Here is a 22,576-nt window from a genome sequence, read left to right as displayed (position 1 = left end):
AATGAGCTGTTTCGTTCTTTCATCCAAATGAACAATTTTTTCCCCATTGGCCAACATGGGAGGGCTTCCCAATGCTCCCTTTCCCCTCAGTTTTAGTGCTAGAGGGTTTCACCATTTCATTGATCCTCAGGCTCTCTCCAGCATTCATTTGCAGTCTGTGGCTCATTGGTGCTGATTTTGCAACCCTTGGTTCTTCTTCAGGCTCCATTATCTTTTTAAATGGGTAGCAAGCCCCCCTTGTACTTTTCAACACAGAGTAACTTGGAAAGAGACTCTCTTTAAGAGTGTGTGTGTGTGGCCTGCAGGCCCAAATCACCTGTGACTGCCATCTGTGACACCAGAATTCCTATCTTAAGTGGGTAGTCATGATAAAGCCTTATCTAATACTGTTATAAGGAGCCCCAATGACGAAGTGTGTTAAATCACTGAGCTGCTGAACTTGCAGACCAAAAGGTCCCAGGTTCAAATCCCGGGAGCGGAGTGAGCGCCTGCTGTTAGCTCCAGCTTCTGCCAACCTAGCAGTTCGAAAACATGCCAACGTGAGTAGATCAGTAGGTACCGCTCCAGCGGGAAGGTAACGGCGTTCCATGTAGTCATGCTGGCCACATGACCTTGGAGGTGTCTATGGACAACGGCGACTCTTCAGCTTAGAAATGGAGATGAGTACCAACCCCCAGAGTCAGACATGACTGGACTTAACGTCAGGGGAAACCTTTACCTTTTAATACTGTTATAACACAGAAAGACTGTATTGTATACCTCCTGTTTTAGTAGTAACAGTCCTTTAGTGCATGGGTAGGTAACATTTTTTTGTTAAGGCTAATATTCCATTGGGATAAATCTCCTCTCCCCCCAAACAATCCATTCGTCCTCCCTCCCTTCTTTCTCTTTCCCTAATGGATTATTTTTGGGGAAGCAATAGATAGATCTTGCACAGATCTTCAAATGTGGGAGGCATTTGAAATTTGGTTGAGGTTAGATGACAACAGGTTTATGGTCACGTGTGTCTTGTTGTCACAGGGTACCCAAACCTACTTTTTAAATGATTTACCTCTGTAAGATTTCATAGCATTACCTACTGTTGGGTGGGAGAATTGGCTAATTTCAATTCCATGTCTCTCCTATTATTTAATCTAGTTTAAAAATCAGAATTACAGCACTCAAGCAAATTCAAGTTACTTCACATAATTGGCATAATTTATTCTGATCACACAACTTTTAAGTTGACAATTTATTATTCATATTCTAATATAGCTGAGAGAAAGCATTTCACTTCGTTACATTCTTTTTGTAAATGTATTATTGCACAGAGTTCACAGTAACACTTGATGGTAAAATATTAATAAATGGGAAACGTTTGCGACTCCAAGAGAGCAATCGGTGTCTACTGTGTTTCTCAAGGGACCTCTACACAGCAATCTGCAGCATTAGCACCACAGACTCGAATCTTAATTGCATAAATCTTTCTGAATTGGCATGCCACAAAACAAGGCATGAATAAAATTTGCTTTCTTTGCCTCAGAGAGTTTTGAAAGTATTGACAAACAGTACATTTGAAATCTGGAGAAAGGAACTGGATGAATAAAGAATTATATGTTCTTCAAGGACTTATGGCAAAGAAAGGAAAATGCAGCTTCACTATGTGGATGCTATGCAGATACCAGGCTATCTTGAGAATGTGTAGTGTGAGTATCTGTCAGTCCCCAAGCCAGCTCAGAGGCTGGTTGTGTACACTTTGGTGATTCTGATCAGGAGTACCCCACTCCGGATCAGCATTGCCATTTCTGGCATGTGTAGATGGCTCCTCAGAGAGAAGTTATTCACAATGGCTGTGGTAAGGTCTTGGCTCATCTTGCAGTCTACGCACATACTGTTGAGTGTATGTAGATATTCTCACTGTATGTGTAGATGCCTCTCTATGCATATGATACATCATGCATGACATGAGGAATGAAGCTACAGAACTCTGTTCCTATCCCTACTTGTATGTTTCTATTTTTCAGGGAATCCTGAACAGCAATTCCGTTATAGTTGTGTATTTGAATTAACTGTTCTATTCAAATTTGAATTAACTGTTCTATGGAGCCTCTGATGGCCTAGGGGATAAAAGCCTTGTGACTTGAAGGTTGTGTTTGCTGACCTGAAAGCTGCCAGGTTCGAATCCCACCCGGGGAGAGCGCGGATGAGCTCCCTCTATCAGCTCCAGCTCCATGCGGGGACATGAGAGAAGCCTCCCACAAGGATGGTAAAACATCAAAACATCCGGGCGTCCCCTGGGTAACGTCCTTGCAGACGGCCAATTCTTTCACTCCAGAAGCAACTCCGGTTGCTCCTGACACGAAAAAAAACCTGTTCTATGAGAGTCATTAATCAAAATGTAAGACAGTAGTCAAGAAATCAGAAGATACATGCATTATTAAGAAATTGGAATTGATACATATTATGTCTATTTTAGAAGACAATAAATGGCAAATAAAGATGTTTAACTGACCAATTCTCCTTTTGAGAATTGTAAAGAGAGTATAAAATGAGCACCTACTTACAGAGGAACAAAGTTTTCAATGGGCCTCTTATGTTTTGGCAGGCTTTTGAGTTCTGTTATTGATGTTTTAAAAGGTGCTTTTAGGATGTTTTTAAGATGTTTTTAAAAGATGTTTTTAAGATGTTTTTAAATTGTTGATTTTAGCCGGTTCTTGTAAGCTGCCCCGAGCCCTAGGGGAGTGGCGGCATATAAGTTTGAAAAATAAATAAATATGAATAAAATAAGATAGATAAAATGAGCTTTGGCTTTGAACAAAACTAACAAAAGTTTATGTTGCAGTTATATACAGATGAAAAACATGTGATTGGTAAAACATACAGTTTTTGTTAAAATTTGATATGATAGAAGAACAAGTGAAATATTGTATGATAAAATGGCCTACATTTTGAATATAACATTCAGATGGGAAAGGAAGTGGCCAAAGGAGTTTAAATTTACATTTAGTTATGAGAATGAGAATTTCTATAGAATTCATGTTGATATATGACAACAGAAAAATAATCTAGAATGTTTAAGTGTGTTTGCTGGAAATGTGAACAACATGGACATATCTGGTGGATAAAAACGTAAAATATCTTAAAACATTAATACCCATTTGGAACCATAATTTTTTGTGGGGAGGAGGGACATGGATATATGCATGGCAGCAAGAGATGCACAAAAATAGAAAAAAATATTATTACCGGCATAGGAATGGTTGATAAAATGGAATGAATTAACACAATTTGATCAATTATCAGCTTTGACTAGAAAAAAAGTCATTTGTGACCTTTTTAAAGGTCTGGAAATCTCTGATTGACTTTTGGTGGGAAAACAAAGAAAATGACTTGGTCACTGTGAGTTTTGAGAATTAATAGGATTTTGTTATCTGTAGAAGTATATAATGTAATTTTATAGAGAGGGGTGCAATTATAGTATGTGTAACTGAAAAGAAATTCAGAAATCACATTTCTAGTTCTATGTACCATATATACTTGAGTATAAGCCGTTCCAAATATAAGCCGAGGCACCTAATTTTACCACAAAAAACTGGGAAAACTTATTGACTCGAGTATAAGACGAAGGTGGGAAATGCAGCAGCTACTGGTATATTTCAAAAATAAAAATTACATCAATTGAGGCATCAGTAGGTGAAATGTTTTTGAATATTTACATAAAACTGTAATTTAAGATAACAATAAAGACTTTAATAATATAAGACTGTCCAACTTTGATTACCTATATAATCAAGTATAAGCCGGCCTGAATATAAGCCGGCCAGGACCCTCACTTGAGTATAATCCAAGGGGGGCTTTTTCAGCCCTAAAAAAGGACTGAAAAACTCAGATTATACTCAAGTATATATGGTCTTTCTTTTCCATATCCTATTTGTTTGCTTTCTGGAAATTTTTTCTTCTTTTTTGTAGCTTTTTAAAAAATATTTGCAACATTGTATTTAGAAAATGCTAAATGAAAATTATTGACATCCGATGGCAATTAAGATGTGTAAGGGTAGCTTTGAAGGAAGTAGATAAGGTCCTCACATAGGGAGGGCCATCTATGCCATAGTATTTTCATTTTCTATATATGGATATGGAAGCTCAACAGTGAAGAAAGTTGACAGGGAAAAAATCAATGTGTTTCTAATGTGACTGGAGGAAAGTTCTACAGATACTTGTATGGGGAAACCACTAGGGCCAAAATGTCAAATAAATGGGCCCAAGAACAAATCAAGGCAAAAGAAAAATGACAAAATGAGAACTTTGGACATGTTGTGAGATGACAAGACTCATAGGCTAAAATGAGAAATTGAAAGCAGTAAGAAAAAGAGAAAACTGAATTACAGAGAAATTAACTCAATCAAGGAGATCATAACACTGAATTTAAAAGACCTCTGCAGAGCTGTTAATAACAGCCTGCTCTGTTGGAGGTCTGTCATCCATAATAACACTGTCATAGATCAAAACTGACTTGATAGTAAGGTAAAGATAAAGGTTTCCCCTGATGTTAAGTCCAGTCATGTCTGACTCTGGGGGTTGGTGCTCATCTCCATTTCTAAGCCGAAGAGCCGGCGTTGTCCATAGACACCTCCAAGGTCATGTGGCCAGCATGACTGCATGGAGCGCCGTTACCTTCCCGCCGGAGCGGTACCTATCGATCTACTCACATTGACATGTTTTTGAACTGCTAGGTTGGCAGGAGCTGGAGCTTACAGCGGGCGCTCAAGCTGCTCCCGGGATTTGAACCTGGGACCTTTCGGTCTGCAAGTTCAGCAGCTCAGCGCTTTAATGCACTTCGCCACCGGGGCTCCTTGTACTTGATAGTACATAACAGCAAATTGCACATACAACAGTGTACAGTAAGAACCATTGTTCGGCTAATAGGATGTATGGAATGAATAAGATGGTTGTTGAGGAAACAGACCTCAAGTTTTATTGGATGGCAAAATCAATAATAAATATGAAAATAAACAGTAATATTTTTTTTATTTCTTTAAAGCATTTATATTCTACCCTTCTCACCCCAAAGGGTCTCAGGGTGGAGCACAACATATATATGGCAAACATTTAATGCCAGTATATTGCTGTAACTGAATGCAGCATGGGAGATAACCACCAGTATGAACCTAGGTCATTTGTTACGATTTAGAAATATAAAGTAAAACATGGGTCCTGTATCTATGGGGGAAATGTTCCTGGACTTTGCATGGATGTGCAGAGTTATAGATAATAGTGAACTCTATTTTAAAAAGGGACATTATGCCCAGGAATACCATAGATCCATGCTGGAGGACTTGGAAAATGCTTAGAGAGGGTTTTTTTTAATGTGGATAAATCAAACTTTGGATATTGGTCCTGTGGTTACTGGAATCATAATGTATTTCATAGAATCATAGAATCATATTTCACATTCTTATCTTCATATTCTGGATAAAACTCTATTTTCTTCCTTGATCATAAAATACAGCAATTTTGAAATATGAATCTACATTTGCAGAAATGGAAAAGAGTGGTGAGTTCAAAGTTGTGAAGTATGAGCAGTGTATGCCCAGGTTGGCTAATTTGCTGAATCAGGAAAATACATAAAAATAGTGAGATCCTAGCATTAATGGTCGTTAATATGATGAAGCTACAAGAGTAATGGCATAATTACTCAGTGATAATTTCTGTAATGATACATAGTGCAAGATTTTGGAATTAATATTATGTGTGGATACTTTTGCTAATCCATACTTCTCTTTATTCATTAGGTCTGTGGTTCTCAACCTGTGGGCCCCCAGGTGTTTTGGCCTACAACTCCCAGAAATCCCAGTTAATTTACCAGCTGTTAGGATTTCTGGTAGTTGAAGGCCAAAACATCTGGGGACCCATAGGTTGAGAACCATTGCATTAGGTTATTTTTCAGTATAAGCACACTTGGAATATACAAATATACAATTTTAAAAACAATTGTTAAGTACTTGCTAAATCATTTGTGATTTATTTAATCTTCTCTTGCCATTGGGCTAACATGGCAATCATATTTATTATTTAATATGTACTATTTGGCTTTTAGATTTATGGTGACATAGTTTCCTGCAGGCTTATCTATAATTCATTTGATTCAGCAGTGAGGCTTGTCATCTATACCTTGGAGATACATAGAAATGCTTTCACAAGCACCAGCCAATTGTTCTCCATCAACATACTGAGAGTTCTAGTAAGATGGATAGCATAGCCTTAAAAAGATTATCATGAGTAATTCACATGTAAGAAAAGTAAGATGGCAGAGATCGACCTGTCCTTGGAACCTTAAACTCACATTTCATTAGTAGATGGATTTTGAAATAAATAGCATCTTTGTCCAGCTGAGCTTATAAACTAACTGCAGTCTATCTTAGACAAGATATCTTGGGCATCTTGGAACAATGACTTGAAGGGGGGATACATGCCTTTCCTATTTAATTTAATAATAATGTTTATAATGTTCTTTGCACCAAAGGGAAGAACACCAAATATATACAGTATGACCTGCATATCCATAGGCGATACATTCCAAAACGTATCATGAAAACAGTGGATACTAGCAAACCATATTCAAATAAACTATGTATCTGAAAGTTACTATAGAGGACCTGGAGAACATTAAAAATTATTTAGTGGTATTCCCTTTAGGAATTTGCTAGATTGTCCATGGCAACTCTGGTAACTTCTGGTGGAAGCATAGGTTATCTGGAGTACCTAGAAAATTTGAAAAGTGGATGTATTTTGTTGTATGTGCATAGGTGAAACCAAGGGTACTGCTAAAAAGGTCTAGCCTGAACTCATAGCCATAGTTCTCAGCACCTACTGAAAGACTCTCCCACTGATTTTTGTAATATTATTTGTATTTGGGTTGGAACACTGTTTCCATCCTAAATACCTTGGTGTCACCTTAGATAGAACACTAACATATAGGAAACACTGCATGAACACTAAGCACAAAATAGCTGCACGCAATAACATCATGCGGAAACTCACTGGCAGTGCATGGGGTGCAGACACACAATTAATAAGAACATGCCCTGGTCTTGTCTTACTCAACTGCTGAGTATGCCTGTCATGTCTGGCATAAGTCTGCCCATACGAAGCAGGTGGACATAGCACTGAACGAAACATGTAGAATAATCGCAGGATGCCTTAAACCTACACCTGTTGATAAACTCTGCAAGTTAACTGGCATTGCCCCCCTGATGTACGACGGGCAGTTGCTGCTAACTGTGAGAGAAATAAGGTCGAACATTGCGAATGCCATCCACTGCATGACTATCAGCCTCCTCCCAGTAGACTCAAATCAAGGAAAAGCTTCATGAGAACCACCACTCCTCTTAATGTTCCTCCAGCAACAGCAAGAGTATCGCTCTGGGCAGCTAAACCAGGCAATTCCAACTGGATGGCCCTCCACAAGGGTCTGCCTTCAGGGGCAAACCAAGAATGGGCAACTTGGAAGTCCCTAAATAGACTCAGAAGCGGAGTGGGCAGATCAAAAGACAACTTGGCAAGATGGCACTACCTGGAGGAATCCTCCACGTTGTGTGACTGTGGAGCAGAATAAACAATTCCACATATGTATGCTTGCCCACAATGTCCTGCCTCATGTACTGAGGAGGAGTTGTTTAAAGCTATGGACAATGAGGTTGCTGTTGCCCGCTTTTGGTCTAAAACTATTTAGCTGCTTGTGATTCCTTTATTTCATCACTTTTAAACTTATTTATTATGCAATGCTTTTGACACAAAATAAATAAATTTGGATTGCTCTGAGTTTTCTGGGCTGTATAGCTATGTTCTAGAAGCATTCTCTCCTGACATTTTACCCACATCTATGGCAGGCATCCTCAGAGGTTGTGAGGTCTGTTGGAAACTAGGCAGGTGCAGTTTATATATCTGTGGAATGTCCTCTGGTCTGTTTGAGGCAAGTGTGAATGTTGTATTTGGGGCCGGGCTGTGGCGCAGCTGTTGAGCAGCTGCCTTAAATCACTCTGACCATGAGGTCATGAGTTCGAGGCCAGCCCGTGGCGGGGTGAGCACCCATCAATTAAAAATAAAAAATAGCCCCTGCTCGTTGCTGACCTAGCAACCCGAAAGATAGTTGCATCTATCAAGTAGGAGATAAGGTACCACTTATAAGTGGGGAGGCAAGATTAACTAATTTACGACCTGGAATGAGGAAGTGCCGTCAGTGTGGATGATGAAGCAGCTGCTCCCCCCTGTGGCCAGAATCGAACATCCCCTCAGAAGAACGTTAACTTGCCTCTGCGTGTGTCTCTCAGTCTCTGTTTGATGTGTTTATGGGCATTGAATGTTTGCCCTATGTGTGTTATAATGTGATCCGCCCTGAGTCCCCTTCGGGGTGAGAAGGGCGGAATATAAATACTGTAAATAAATAAATAAATAATAAATTTGTTGCTGTTGTTTTTAAAAAATCATTACCATAATACAAATAATAAATCTATGTGCATATAAATTGTTGGATTAGGAATGTCAAAGATAAATTTCATCTACAGTCAAGCTAGGATCTGACTGCAAATTCTATCAATTCTTACAACCTTGCTTTCACATTCAAATTGCACAACTAGTTGCACTTAAATACTTTTTAAGGCATTCCAATAAATTCCAATAGCATCCCCATAAATTCCTCTTCATTTTATTTCCACACGAAGTGTCATAATAAATTTGCTTTTGGGGAGAACAGAATGAGCGAGACTTCAAAGCCTAAGGCAATATTCACAGTGCTAGATTCTGTAATAAAGTTTTGACAGCTCATTTTTGGAAGAATGAGAATGAATGTCACTCATACAAGCTTTGTCTGGCTTCAGTTACAGCACCTTGGACAGAAATGTTTAATCTCTGAAGAGAAATTTCAAATCTATTAACAAAGTAGTGATTTTTTTAAGAAGAAGAATTGTAATAATCTTCCTATTTCCGAGGAAGGTTGAGAGCAGAGCAATGTATGTGGAAGAGCACAGGACTGGTGTTAACTTGGATTTCATTGCCAAGTCAAATCAGTTACTCTCTAGGATTCGATACAGAAAAGTAGACTTATTTAAAAATCAGATTGAATGTGTAAAACCATAGCTTGTCATAAGATCTGTGGAATCTACTGCCATGATACTAATGGTTGGTGTTGCCATGCAGATGGCAGTTATATGGCAACAGTGGAGGTTATACCCATGATGCTGAACTTACAAATGACTCCTAGGTAAGAAGGGTGGTGAGACCACAGAAAGTTAGAGAAATCTACCCCTTGGAAGGGAAATTCACTCCTGAAAAAGTTATCATGGATTAAAAGCGTCTCAACTGAAGCTTTATCATCAATGCTTGTTTCTACAGCAAGCCATTTTTTTTCAAAATCCAATTATTACAGGGACAGAAAGTGAAGTGAAATCTTTTGCACAGTGGTAGAGACAGCAAATTAAAAAATAGCTTCGGAGATTGATAAGTTACAAACATTTGTAATAAATAGTACACAGATGCCTGTTTTAGAGCAGGGACAGTTGTAGAAGGTAGGCATATGCATCTGCACTCTTTTTGTTGGTTTGTTTAAATCAGTGGAAAGATGCACCAAAAAATTTTCGTATCTTGTTTAAAAGTTGTTGTTTTTTTTTAAACCCTCTCTCTCATTCATAGCCCTTGTAGAATGTCCTCTTGGGATTAGTGACTGATGAGGAAATTTCATAGGAGCATAGAAATTACAGCTGTGAGTGTAAACAGTTTGGACACTAATATTGCAGCATCTGGACTGTCTGAAATTCACTTTTATGTACAGGAGCACACAGTAGCCCACCTAAACCTAATATGCAAAAAATGCACGACGGCAGGGAAGGTTCCCTTCAGGTACCTTCATCAGAAATGTGACAGGTCTGGAGTTTGTTCAGTTAGATAAAGCTGTACGTTAAAAGAGGGAGGGAGGGGAGCTATATTTATTGAAATAAATAGAGTGCCGCTACTTTACGGTTTTTCACTTTTCACGGGCAGGCCTGGAACCTAACCCCCACGAAAAGTGAGGGAGCACGGTATATCTTTTGCACTTCCCAATCTATTCCAATCTGAAATTTTCCTTTTGGATTTTGTCAGTTCTATACATTGGTCAATGCAATATGTACAATATCTCCCTGGATATTCCCTCAATGTGTGGTAATTTTCACCCCTCTAACCCTAAAACTGAGTAGAAGGGGAGCCTGAGCAGCCCGTCCATTGCCGCCAAAGGGACAAATGCATTTGTATATTCGGATGGTGAAACGAAAGAGTTCATTTGAATGTGTGCTGGTTTTGGAAGCGGCGGACGGACACGGAAACAGGGCCATATGAATGAAACAAACACAAATTGGTAGCAATTATATACAAATACACAAGACTAATAGATAATGGGCGGAGGAAGCTTTCTTCCTTGAACTACTTGGATATTTTGTTTAAATCTTATTTGGGTTTGAAAGTGTATCAAATCACAATTGAACATGAACTAATACTTAACAGATGAGAGGAAGGCTTTGAAAACCAACTACTGGTGAAAATTGACTATGGATCCATGCTGAAAGACCTAGAGATTCCTAGAGAGCTTTTGTTTCAAGTTTTTAAAAAGTGTTTTTTTTTACCACCTAAACTTGGCTCTACAGGCCAATGGATACTCCACCACAGACATCAGAAGAGCTGCAAGGCCAAGAACAAGCCATGAGAGTCAAGACAAAGATCCACCCAGAGGAAAGGTGTTCTTACCATACATCAAGGGAACCACTGACCGCATAGGCAAACTGATGAAGAAGCACAACCTACAAACTATCTACAGACCCACAAAGAAAATCCAACAAATGCTATGGTCAGTGAAGGACAAGAGGGATCCTCTCTCCTCTGCAGGAGTTTACCGGATACCATGCAGCTGTGGAAAAGTATACATAGGGACCGCCAAACGCAGCATTGCCCAAACAAGAGTCAAAGAACATGAAAGGCACTGCAGACTAATTCAACCAGAGAAATCAGCCATAGCAGAGCACTTGATAAACCAGCCTGGACACAGAATATTATTTGAGAACACAAAAATGCTGGACCATTCCAACAACTATCATGTCAGACTACACAGAGAAGCCATTGAAATCCACAAGCATGTGGACAACTTCAACAGAAAGGAAGAAACCATGAAAATGAACAAAATCTGGCTACCAGTATTAAAAAACTCTAAAAATCAAAACAGTGGATGGGAACCAACACTCTGAGGGCAGAGCACAGCTAATGACTAACAAAGGATGCCCCCAGGCAAGAGACAAAAACCTTTCCAATGCTAATTAGGGTGATTAACTGAAACATTAATGCAGGCTTCCCAGTGACAAAGGACTGTTGCCACACCCTGGACTCTACACAGATATATATTCTTTCCTTTCCTTACTTAGTTTATCCATACCTCACAACCTCTGAGGATGCCTGCCATAGATGTGGGCGAAACATCAGGACAGAATACTTCTGGAACATGGTCACACAGCCCGAAAGACATACAACAACCCTGTTTTTTTATTTATGGTTTTTCCACATTTATGGGCTTCTTGCACTATAGTCTCACCGCTGCAAATATGGAGGGCTGACTTTATTCTCACTTATGTTGTGCAATGTTGAAAAAAAGTATTATATAATTTTTAAAACAACTCTTTAAATGGAAATTTGCATCTGATTTTGTGTTTGTAATTATTTTATAAGATGTAACATTTTATGTTTATGTATTTAAAGATGCAACACTACAGTTTTTTGATACTGTTTCAAAGTTGTGATCATTGAGTAAAAACACCTTCCAATCACATTGCCATTATCCCTTGTAATCCCATTAAAAGATGTTTTTAGGTTTGCTTATATCATGCTACTTACAGTTTGTAGTCAAATTATACATTCATAATGAACATTTTTATTTCCCTTCTTTTCCACCTTTTGTTCACCACTTTTAGTTAAAATCCAGTCAGTGCCAGTAAAATCCAGCCATTTGTGCTTTTTACTGATGTGAATAATCCTATTGAAACACTGATTAACTCATTTCTAAGAGTTTTTCTATTCTTTGTAGAGCATATGTATAATTCTAATTAATGCTTTTTGTGTCCTTATCCAGAATTTCCTTGAAAAACAAAGAGAGATTTCTGAAGTCCTCTTCAGAGAATTCACAATTCTGTATTCTTGTAAACACACATCACAAGCCACTTTCTGTTCCTTCCTAATTTAATTATAGACTTTTTGTGATCATACAACAGTATGCCTGTAGGCCTATTAGATTTTGATTGCTTTTATAAGAGCCTAAATATTATAAGTAGAGAGAAAGAGAGATTTAGTAAATGCAGCATATTTAATATATCATAAGGAGACCCTTCTTCTTCAAGTCTTATATTTTACAACTGACTTAAGTCTGTGTTTGTTGTTGTTCATAGAATCATAGAATCATAGTGTTTGTTGTTGTTGTTGTTGTTGTTGTTGTTGTTGTTGTTGTTGTATGCTTCCAAATTGTTTCTGATGTATAATGACACCGAAGTATCATGGGGTTTTCTTAGCAAGACTTGTCCAGAGAATTTTTTCTTTTTCTGAGGCTGGAAGCATGGGACTTTCCCAACGTCGCCCATCAGGATTTGAAACGGGATATTCACAGTTGTAGTCCATTGCTCAAACTGTTACTGTATGTTGGTATTTCAATTTATACTTGATATACTAGAAAATCTTAGATGAAAGATGGGTGCATATCTTCAATGCCAATTACGAATCTGGGATATTTACATGCAGCTCCTTTTCTCATATTTATCAAATTATACCCTGAAAAGCTTGGTGCAACTCAAAAGTAGCTATCAGCGCAGTTCAAATAAAATAGAATGCCTGAAGCATTTTGAATTCTGAATGATTTCCTTTGGGACCAAGCTTTCTTCTGTTTTGCAATCTGAATAATGTAGTCTCATGAGAAGGTTTTAAAAAGCACACAAAGAAATTTGCCTAAGCTTGGACTGGGAATTTCACTGAACTACTTCAGAAAAGCTCAGGGATGGAAGAATCCCTTTGGTTTCAGAGTTCAGGAGCTACTTGGACTTGCCATCTTAAGAGTCGCTGGAAGAGTATATAATTTTCTTTGAGCTTTAAAAATCAACGTTGGGAGGCCTTAAAGAGTTTTTAGGACTGGAACAAAAAACAGCAAAGTAATTTTGGGGTTTTTGTACAAGTTGCTTAATTCAGCAAACTGTTTCTCATCATTAAACATGCAGTTTAAAGAGAAAAAAAATAAAAGTTTTAAAAAAAGTTATTCCACTTTAGCAGAAAATGTTTCTGCTTTTCGAAGCCTCATTGCTAGAAGACAGTGCCTTATCTCTGGAGAAAATCCTTCACTGTTCATTAACCATTCATTTTTTGATGTGGGAACAGCACCTAGTTAAATTAATTTGTGATATCCTACTCTTAATTTATCATGACAGGGATTGCTGAGTTCAATTTTTTGGTGCATGATATGTAAGTTACATATGTAAGATTGCCCAAAAGGCATTCTGTGTGAAATATATTTTGAAGGTATTTTAAAATATTAAAAATATTGTGATCTCATTGAAAGATGATTCTGTTAAACACATTAATTAATATAATTTAGGCTGCAATCCTCTGATTCTGACACAGCATCAGAGAAGCTATAAAAAGGAGCAAAATCGCCTTTGCACTAATTGATGAAGATCTCTCCTTGAAAGGCAAGATTCAGTCTTGGAAAGTCCTGTTCAGTCAGAACTCCATCTCAGACAGGAATGGAAAGGTACATGTTACCGTGTTTCCCCGAAAATAAGACATTATTATTATTTATTATTTACTGCATTTATATACCGCTTTTCTCACCCCTGGGGGGACTCAAAGCGGTTTACAACATAATGGCAAAATGCCAACCATACATTAGAAAACATAACAGACTGATCATATCATAAACAATAAAATGAGCAATATCAAGTGTACTTATCAAACAACTCAAAAATAACAAAAATAGAAATTTAAATATATAAATCAAACATTTAGGACATTTTTACTAATAGATCTAATATTAGTAAACAGTTAAAACATTAAACATAAAAAGGCAACTTGCAACAAGCCAACAGGCAGATGTAGTGTCAGTGTTTAAAGTGCTGTCTGAATTAGATTATATTGCACAATTCCACAAGATAAAAAGGGCCATTCCCCTCCACCACCTGCCTCCCGAATTCCCTCCCCATAATGTCTAGCCCCAGTCTTTATGCCCTCCCAAAGATTCCCAGATCATTGCAAATAAGGACTCCTCTGGATACTATTCAGGCAAAGCCCAGGTCTTCATGGGGGGCGTGCGGTGTAAACTGTGATATGAGGTCCTTGGGGAAGTAGATGGGGGTGTTTTTCTTGTGATGGTGAGGTGTCTCTATCCATGATGGTAAAAGTTGCTCAGCAAAGCAGGCTCTGGGTCCAGTGATGGTGTTTTTATCTGCTGCTGGCTTCTGGTGGAATAGTACAGCTGTGGGGGCCACGCCCAGTTTGTTTGGTGAGGCTGGCCCCAGGCAGAAGTTCATAGGTAGAGCTCTCACCCTCTGGCTGCCTCTGTTGCTCAGCAAAGCCATCCCCTGAAAATAAGACCTAGTAGAGGTTTTGCTGAATTGCCAAATATAAGACATCACCCAAAAATAAGACCTAGGAGGAGGGAGCCACCGTGGCCAAGGTGCGCACCTTTCCCTCCTCCTTCGTGCTGTACGTGCCTTCCTCGGCGGAGGAGGAGGGAGCCGCCGCCACCACCGAAGAAGGAACCGTTACCTATCATTGATTTGAACACCACTACTGCAAAACTCAGTGAGATAAAGATTTGTTGTGGATATACAGGTGTTCACAGAGAAATTCTGAGACCCAGTGCAATGTTTGGGACACAAACATCACATTTATCTAGTAGTGTCTAGACAGTTTGGATTGCAACTAGTATCAGCCCTTTCCATCCTTCTCACTCGCCCCGCACGTGCCTTTCCCACCTCTTTACCCCTAGACATGAGCACAAAAAGAAAGAGCTATTCCATCGAGTACAAGAACCATTTACCATAGATTGGTGTACTTGGAAATAATGGTAGTTACAAGAAATTCTTGATAGAATTCGCAGTTTGTCTGGTTATGCTGATTTATGATGACAACTCTGTACAGTATATAATAAATGTTCATTTTTTGGTTCAACAATAAATGTGAATTTTTCTTCATGAAAAAATAAGACATCCCCTGAAAATAAGACCTAGAGCATCTTTGGGAGCAAAAATTAATATAAGACACTGTCTTATTTTTGGGGAAGCAGGGTAGGTGGGCATTCTTGGATCTACTGGAGTCACAACTTCCTCAGTCTCCAAAGATATCCACAGCATGGAGTTTCAGTGTCTCAAAGTGAGAAACAATATGGACCAGAGCCTAGAAGATGGCAAGAAACAGACTGACAGACTGAAATCACCAAGATCAGTGAAGCTTCTTCCCCTTAGATATTCAACCATAAATCAGATTATATTTTGATTCATTTTGCCTCCAAAATCATTCATTGAACTTTGTGAATATTTTAGGGCATAAAGAGTTCTAGTATTGTGGAAACTGCCTTAAACAATAGGAGACAGCGTGGATCCTTGAATGCCCAACTGCCTTTTCATGTATCAGATCGGATAATGAACCATTCAAGCCTCTTTAAACAGCATGTTTCCTCTTGAAATATGCTATTTTTGGAATATTAGCTTTTATCTCCATCTCAATGGTGTGTTTTTAGAGGAGACTGAAAATTCTTGAGAAGAATAGATTTTCAATTAATGCCACTCCTGAGATATTCCTACTTTGTAAAGTGGTTACTAATTACCCCACTGTTGCTAAGGTTAATGTATAATGAGTATAGGCAAGCAAGGACTGAAAATGCAGAAACTAATTTCATATTTGTAATTTGTAAGCTAGAATGTCCCCACATATTTTTGAGCTTGATTAATTTTAAAGAATCTCTAGAGCAGTGGTTCTCAACCTGTGGGTCCCCAGATGTTTTTGGCCTTCAACTCCCAGAAATCCTAACAGCTGGTAAACTGGCTTGTAGGCCAAAAACATCTGGGGACCCCAGATTGAAAACCACTGCTCTAGGGAATGGTTTATACATTTTCTTGTAAATTTGTCTGTCGTATGAACTTTGCAGAGATTATAGATCCACATACTTGTCCCAAAGAAATAATGGTCCAGATAGCTGACTCATTTTAATCCTTGCTGCAATGTCTACTGTCAATCCCATCCTAACATAAATTTGACAACTGACATGTGCACAACGATTTCATGCCTTGCTGTCTGCCTTCGTCTCTAATTTCGTTTCCTAATTCTTAATCACATGGTTTCCTAAGTCAACCAGCATTACTATTAAAATCATTAATATAAAAGAAAGTAAACTGTGTGGTTCAACAAAGTCACTCAAATGCATCCGATCTCATGCAAAACCAATGGAACGCAGTCTTAACTAGATTTATTTTCACAGAAAATATCTTCAGAAAAAGCGATACTTTGACCTGGTATCTCAGAAGATTTTAATAGTTGATTCGGCTCAGTCTTTCAAGCACCCTGTCCAAAATTATTCAGGCTACTTTGAATGAGTTTTCTTTCCACCTTTGTAATAATTAGTTTAGCAATCCAGTGCTAATGTTTTGATTATTGGTAGTCCATTATTTGGTGCAGTGATTAATAATTGACTATGACTATGTCTTTCATGTAGATATTTGATTATTTGATGTAATTATTTGATTCTCTATCTGTTTTCTTTTAGGTTGTACGACAAAAATCTTCCTCAGCAGCGTGATCAAAAATGGAACTTCAAAGAATTCCTCTGCTGTAGACTTTGCATTTTAAGGGACAATATTTAAAACTCCAAGGAATATATTCTTTCACCTAGCTATTTTTAATTTTTTAATGAAATTCAAGGATGATAGATTTACTGTGTTTTTTATTTATTTTTTCTCAGTGGAGTGAAATCCCATTATCTTCATTTTGTTCAATGGGGAATACCTGAGCCTATATTTTAAGTTTTTTGTTTTTTCATTATAATCCATTGGTTCAAATTCTTATGTATGACACATTTCTTAAAAAACACCATTTTCCGTTCAAGACATATTTTTTAAAACTTACAACTTTCAACTGATTGTATAAGGACTCTATAAGAATTTTGATTGTAGAAAATGACTTAAATTCATTTGAGCTTTCTGTCTGACTGCTATAAATGCCTCCTTAAACCAATATTGTAGTGGTATTAATATGAGGCATTGCATTCATTGTTGCATAGCATTGTTACCAAATGACTTGCACAAACAGTGTTTCAGGTGTCAGGGACAAAGTCACAATCTCCAGAAGCATCCTCTATGCAGAGGCGAAAATAAAGTTCTGTTGCACTTGGATAGCAAACAGATGAACTTGCTTGCAGTTTTGGAAGTAAGGACTGTTCACAATGAGAGCTGGACTGGGCTGTTTTGCTTGAAGAAAGGGAAGCTATGCAGCCTGATGTTTGGATTAATAATAATGATGCTAGTCATGGCATCATATATATTGACTGGAGCTAAGGGTGGCCTCTTGCTGATACAGCCAGTGCTCCGTTATGGAACTTTTACCAGCAATTCAGACTTGGACAATGAGAGCCTTGGTGACATGAAAGACCATTACCAAACATCTAAAATGAATATTTCGTATGCAAAGGATTATCCAAGCATTAAAATAGTCATTGATACTATTACTTCAAACATTGAATTCATAACCAGACATCTTCCAGACATGGAAGATCTGAAGAAACAAGAAATGCACGTGAGTAAGTTTTGTTTTATTGAGGGTGCTGGGCTTGACAATTTGTACAATCTGTCCCCTTAAATCAGGATACTGAGGTTTATTGACTAGAGAGCATGCAGATACATTTCATTTTAGGTTATTATTGTTATATGGCAATCATTTAGCCTTGTTTATATGTACTGTCATGCCCCACATAGGCTTTTATTGTTTTCTCTGTCAAACTTCAGTTCTCACCTTAGTTAGAATGGGTTCAGTTATTTTTTGTATAGTTTTCTGTGGGAAGGAAATTTAATTAGACACTGTTCTTTAAGAACCCCCATACCTAACTAAACTGTAGATCCCAAGAAAAGCAGCAGAAGACATAAAGAGAGTCTTCCATATGCTGCAACTGTGCTAGTATTTTTCCTGGAACTTTGCTAGTATTTTTTAAAACCCAAGGCTTTGTAGACAATACTTGGAACCAAAATAGCAAATTATGAATTTAAAACAAGAGCTTTTGCTGATGATCGCATTTGTATAATTGAAAATCCATAAAATTCCATGCATATGTGGAGGGGATGTAGAAAAATAAAAAAGTTTTGGCAGGAAATAAAGAGAGAAATGGAGAAAATACTGCAAATCAAATTTAATACCAAACCAGAATACTTCTTATTAGGTATGGTGGACTTTCAAATGGACTCCAATACGGAAAAACTCTTTACATACATGGTAACCGCGGCCAGGATATGTATTGCCAAAGTATGGAAAACACAAGAAATTCCCACAACAGAAAAATGGATACTGAAGCTAATTGATATCAAAAACATGGATTTATTAACACAAAAAGTATCACAGAGTATTTCGCCAAGACAATGGCGACCAAACTAAGACAATATTTGCTAAGAAGCAATATAGAACTTGTGTGATTTTCGCTTACAGGAATTCTTAGACCTCAGGTTATATATGGTGGCTTGCCGAAAAATATCAAATGTTCAAAGGTCGATTTATAAAGCAATGCAGAGGAGCTGGAAGTGGCTTCGGGGTTTTTGTTTTTTTTCTGTTTTTTTCTCTTTCTTTTTTTTTTCTTTGATTTTCTTTTTCATTATATTTTTTCAATTTGTTCTTTCTCTATTTTTATGTACATGTTAAAATCATAAATAAAATAATTTTTTAAAAAAGAATATCCATAAATCCAAATTCAACTTTGAATCAATAAAATAGAAGAATTTGGCTCGGTTGCTGGTTTTTACTTAAACAAAAGGAAAACAAAAATATTAACCAAATATATATCTAAACGAGATCAACAAGAAATACAAGATAAGATTGGTATACAAATAGCAACGAAGATTAAATATTTAGGAATTTGGTTAACGACGAAAAATGCACAGCTATTAAAGAATAATTATCAAATGAAATGAAACAAAATTAAAAGATATATTCAAAACTGGAAACATCTGAAAATATCACTTTTTGGACGCTTAGCCTTGTAGTGAATTTAGTATTACATATTTTCTATAATTTAACATCTAATAATGTACATATTATATGAAATATGAAATAATTGCAGGATTCAAGCTAGATAGTTATTTGTGTAGGTGTGTTTTAAAGCTAGAGTAAATGTATTCTTCTCCATTGCCAGCTCTACATATTCTCCTGGTCCTGCAACTGAGCAGCTAATACAATGCATAGTTAAAGTTACTGGAATATGTAAAGAATGAGCCCCCAGATGGCGTAGTGGACTAAGTGACTTGAAGGTTGGGTTGCTGACCTGAAAAGCTGCCAGGTTCGAATCCCACCCGGGGAGAGTGCGGATGAGCTCCCTCTATCAGCTCCAGCTCCATGTGGGGACATGAAAGAAGCCTCCCACAAGGATGGTAAAAACATCACAACATCCGGGCGTCCCCTGGGCAACGTCCTTGCAGACGGCCAAGTCTCTCACTCCAGAAGCGACTCAAGTTGCTCCTGACACGAAAAAAAATGTAAAGAATGGAATTATTTTAACTGACTATGCTATACTTTTTTCTACTTTATTAACTAAAACTTTCCTGCTTTGTGTTGCAGATGTTCTCAGTAATTCCTAACAAGTTTCTTCCAAACAGCAAGAATCCTTGCTGGTATGAAGAGTACCAAGGAAACACTACCAGAAATCCTTATGCTACAAACTCCTACGCACTATATTCCAAACGTTTTCGGACAATATTTGATTACCTTAGGAAGGTATTTTGGAACCATTTGTATCATTACAAGGACAAGCATTATCGGCTTCGCTGCCTTCCCCATTTTTACATCATAGGTCAGCCAAAGTGTGGGACAACAGACCTTTATGACAGACTCAGGTTACATCCTGATGTGAGATTTTCAGCAATTAAAGAGCCCCACTGGTGGACAAGAAAACGATTTGGTAAGTAAACACCTGGTCTGACATTTCAGAGTAGTATTTGGTGAATGCTTGTTCTTCCTTAGGAAGCATTATCTATTGGGTCCTGAAGTTTCTGGTTAACCAAGAGGCAATAAATGTAATGCTGCAGAAATGAGGCCTTATTACCTGGATCTCTCAAGCTAATATAACTTTGCATGTGATAGCTGACCCTGAACCAGCAGCCAAATACAGGGAATCCCACCAATTGAAACTATTGTACAAATATTTATATCACTATATTCCAAAGTATGATCATTGCTGTGAACATATTATGTCCTGTTCAAAAATTATTGGTAAACAACCACCCTCTTATTAATTTATAAGATAATTAGATTGTTTCCAAAGCTGTGTACAGAAGAATTCTATTAAATACCTCAAAATTGAAATGCATTAGCACTGTTACCACCAAAACAAGCATTAGCTAGATCAGAGTAAAGGTGCCTAGTAAGTCTAAGATTATTAGATTTGTTTGTTTAGGCACAAGCATCTGTCTGAACAAGGCTGCTGCTGTGTCAGTCTTAAAGAACATCTGCTCCGTCTTAGACAAAAAGGGTAGGCACATAAATCAGGGAGCAGGTTGTTTATGTGTAAATTTTCAAATTACATTTAGTTCCTATTCTTTCTCCGTGGAGTTCAGACTAATGTACATGGTTCTTGATTGTATCCTCGTAATTCTGGAGTAAGCTAGGTTAGATGGAAACATAGTGATAGCTCTGAAGCAGAGATTGAAAGCATCTAGAGTTCAGCCTCATTTGGCTGGCCACTATAGAAAACTAGATGTGGGACTTGTTAGATAGGCTCATCTTATTTTATATGGAGCCCCTGATGGCTTAACCCCTTGTGCCGGCAGGACTGATGACCTGAAGGTTGGGTTGCTGACCTGAAGGTTTCCGGTTCAAATTCAACATGGGGAGAACATGGATGAGCTCCCTCTATCAGCTCCATGCGGGGACATGAGAGAAGCCTTCCATAAGGATGGTTAAAAACATCAAAAACATCCAGGCGTCCCCTGGGCAATGTCCTTGCAGACGGCCAATTCTCTCACACCAGAAATAACTTGTAGTTCCTCAAGTCACCCCTGACACTGAACATTTTTTAAATTTTATTTCTTGTGGTGCCTGTTGTAGCACATCTGTGAAGTAATGCTGTTGTAGAGCCCATTGTGTGTTGAAAATTAAGTAGTAACCATCCGGACTATAGTGCTGGGCATTTACTGGTTTACAGTGCTAGAATCTGATTATCTGTATCTGGCATTTTCAGTTGATGGAAAGGTATTGACAACTGCCAAAGAGTACTAATCCCATGCCATCATGTGGTTGGCACGGGTTTCCTGAATGTTCTCTAGAAGGGCAGATGACAGTTCCATGACAGTTATCTTGCCAAAATCATCATATTTGTCAGTCTGCATTGGCCTAATCTAATACAAGTGTGCTGAGCAGGGTGCTTATTCTCAACTAACGGTAGCTCATTCAGGGACACAGTGATGACAGCATCTAATGTCCTCTTTGCTTGAATTCCAGTTTGGCTGGAGTCATCATTGAAAGCAATTATAATTATTATCTAAAACTAGAAAAAGTTTCACCATCTGGCACACTTGGGCAGCTGCCGGTGGATTCTGGTACTCACTCTGTTCCTGATGTCATACTTTTAGTGGCTTTCTAAGGACATTCAGTTCCTGGAGAACAGATTATTATTATTTTCCCCAACAACCTTGAGGTTATCTTGAGATTTTGGAGCAGCTGGAAATATATTTTAAGTAGTTGTCCAGTAACAATATTCTCCCACCCTTCCTGCTGCCTTCAGTATGTCAAATTGTTTTTGTTCACTTGTCCTGAAACACATGGGAACAGCTGAGGAGTTGATTACCAGTGTTTTGACTATTTGTCGCTACAGGTGACCTTGAAGGCAGTGGCTTTTTACTGCCCAGAGTAATAATTTTTGCAACATACATTGATGCGGTTGTTCATTCTTCCCTCAATCTGCTCTTAAGCAAAGTACTCAGAAGTGAGATGAACTAAGTTGAGTGGGATTTTAATTATTTGTTGTTCTTTCAAGCACATTCCTGTTTCTCAGTATTTTCTTTGCCTCATAGTCATCCTGAGGACAGTATTTGTCCTGTAAAAATACTTGTATGTTGTCAAATAAAATGTAAGTTGTTGAAAGTAATTACTGCAGTGTCCTGAGGCCAGACCCAAAGAATGGCTGACTTCAAGAGTGTAGATCCATCAATTCAAGCCGAGTCTGGACTTGGTCAGTCCCTGGATGAGACATTGCCTGGAAGCATTCTGTACGTTGTGGTAGCATAGAAGCAGAACAAGTTATTTACAAAAATGCATAGTAATTTCCATAAACCACCCTTACCAGTACTGCCTGTAGGAGGAT

General features: G+C 38.0%; 1 protein-coding gene across 3 annotated transcripts in view; it reads left to right on the top strand.

Moving 5' to 3' along the window:
* chst15 (carbohydrate sulfotransferase 15) overlaps positions 1 to 22,576 on the top strand; it is a 113,342-nt gene that overhangs the window by 70,711 nt on the left and 20,055 nt on the right. For all 3 annotated transcript variants that reach the window (XM_008106735.3, XM_003218584.4, XM_008106734.3), the window contains 2 exons: positions 16,790 to 17,814; positions 19,837 to 20,176. In XM_008106735.3, the coding sequence (XP_008104942.1) occupies positions 17,275 to 17,814; positions 19,837 to 20,176 (880 nt within the window). In that variant the 5' untranslated portion in view covers positions 16,790 to 17,274. The remainder of the gene's footprint in view (positions 1 to 16,789; positions 17,815 to 19,836; positions 20,177 to 22,576) is intronic.

This window comes from Anolis carolinensis, chromosome 3 (genome assembly GCF_035594765.1).
Source record: "Anolis carolinensis isolate JA03-04 chromosome 3, rAnoCar3.1.pri, whole genome shotgun sequence".
NCBI lineage: Eukaryota > Metazoa > Chordata > Lepidosauria > Squamata > Dactyloidae > Anolis > Anolis carolinensis.
Note: the sequence above shows the minus strand (reverse complement) of the source record. Positions and strands in the feature narration are given on the sequence as shown.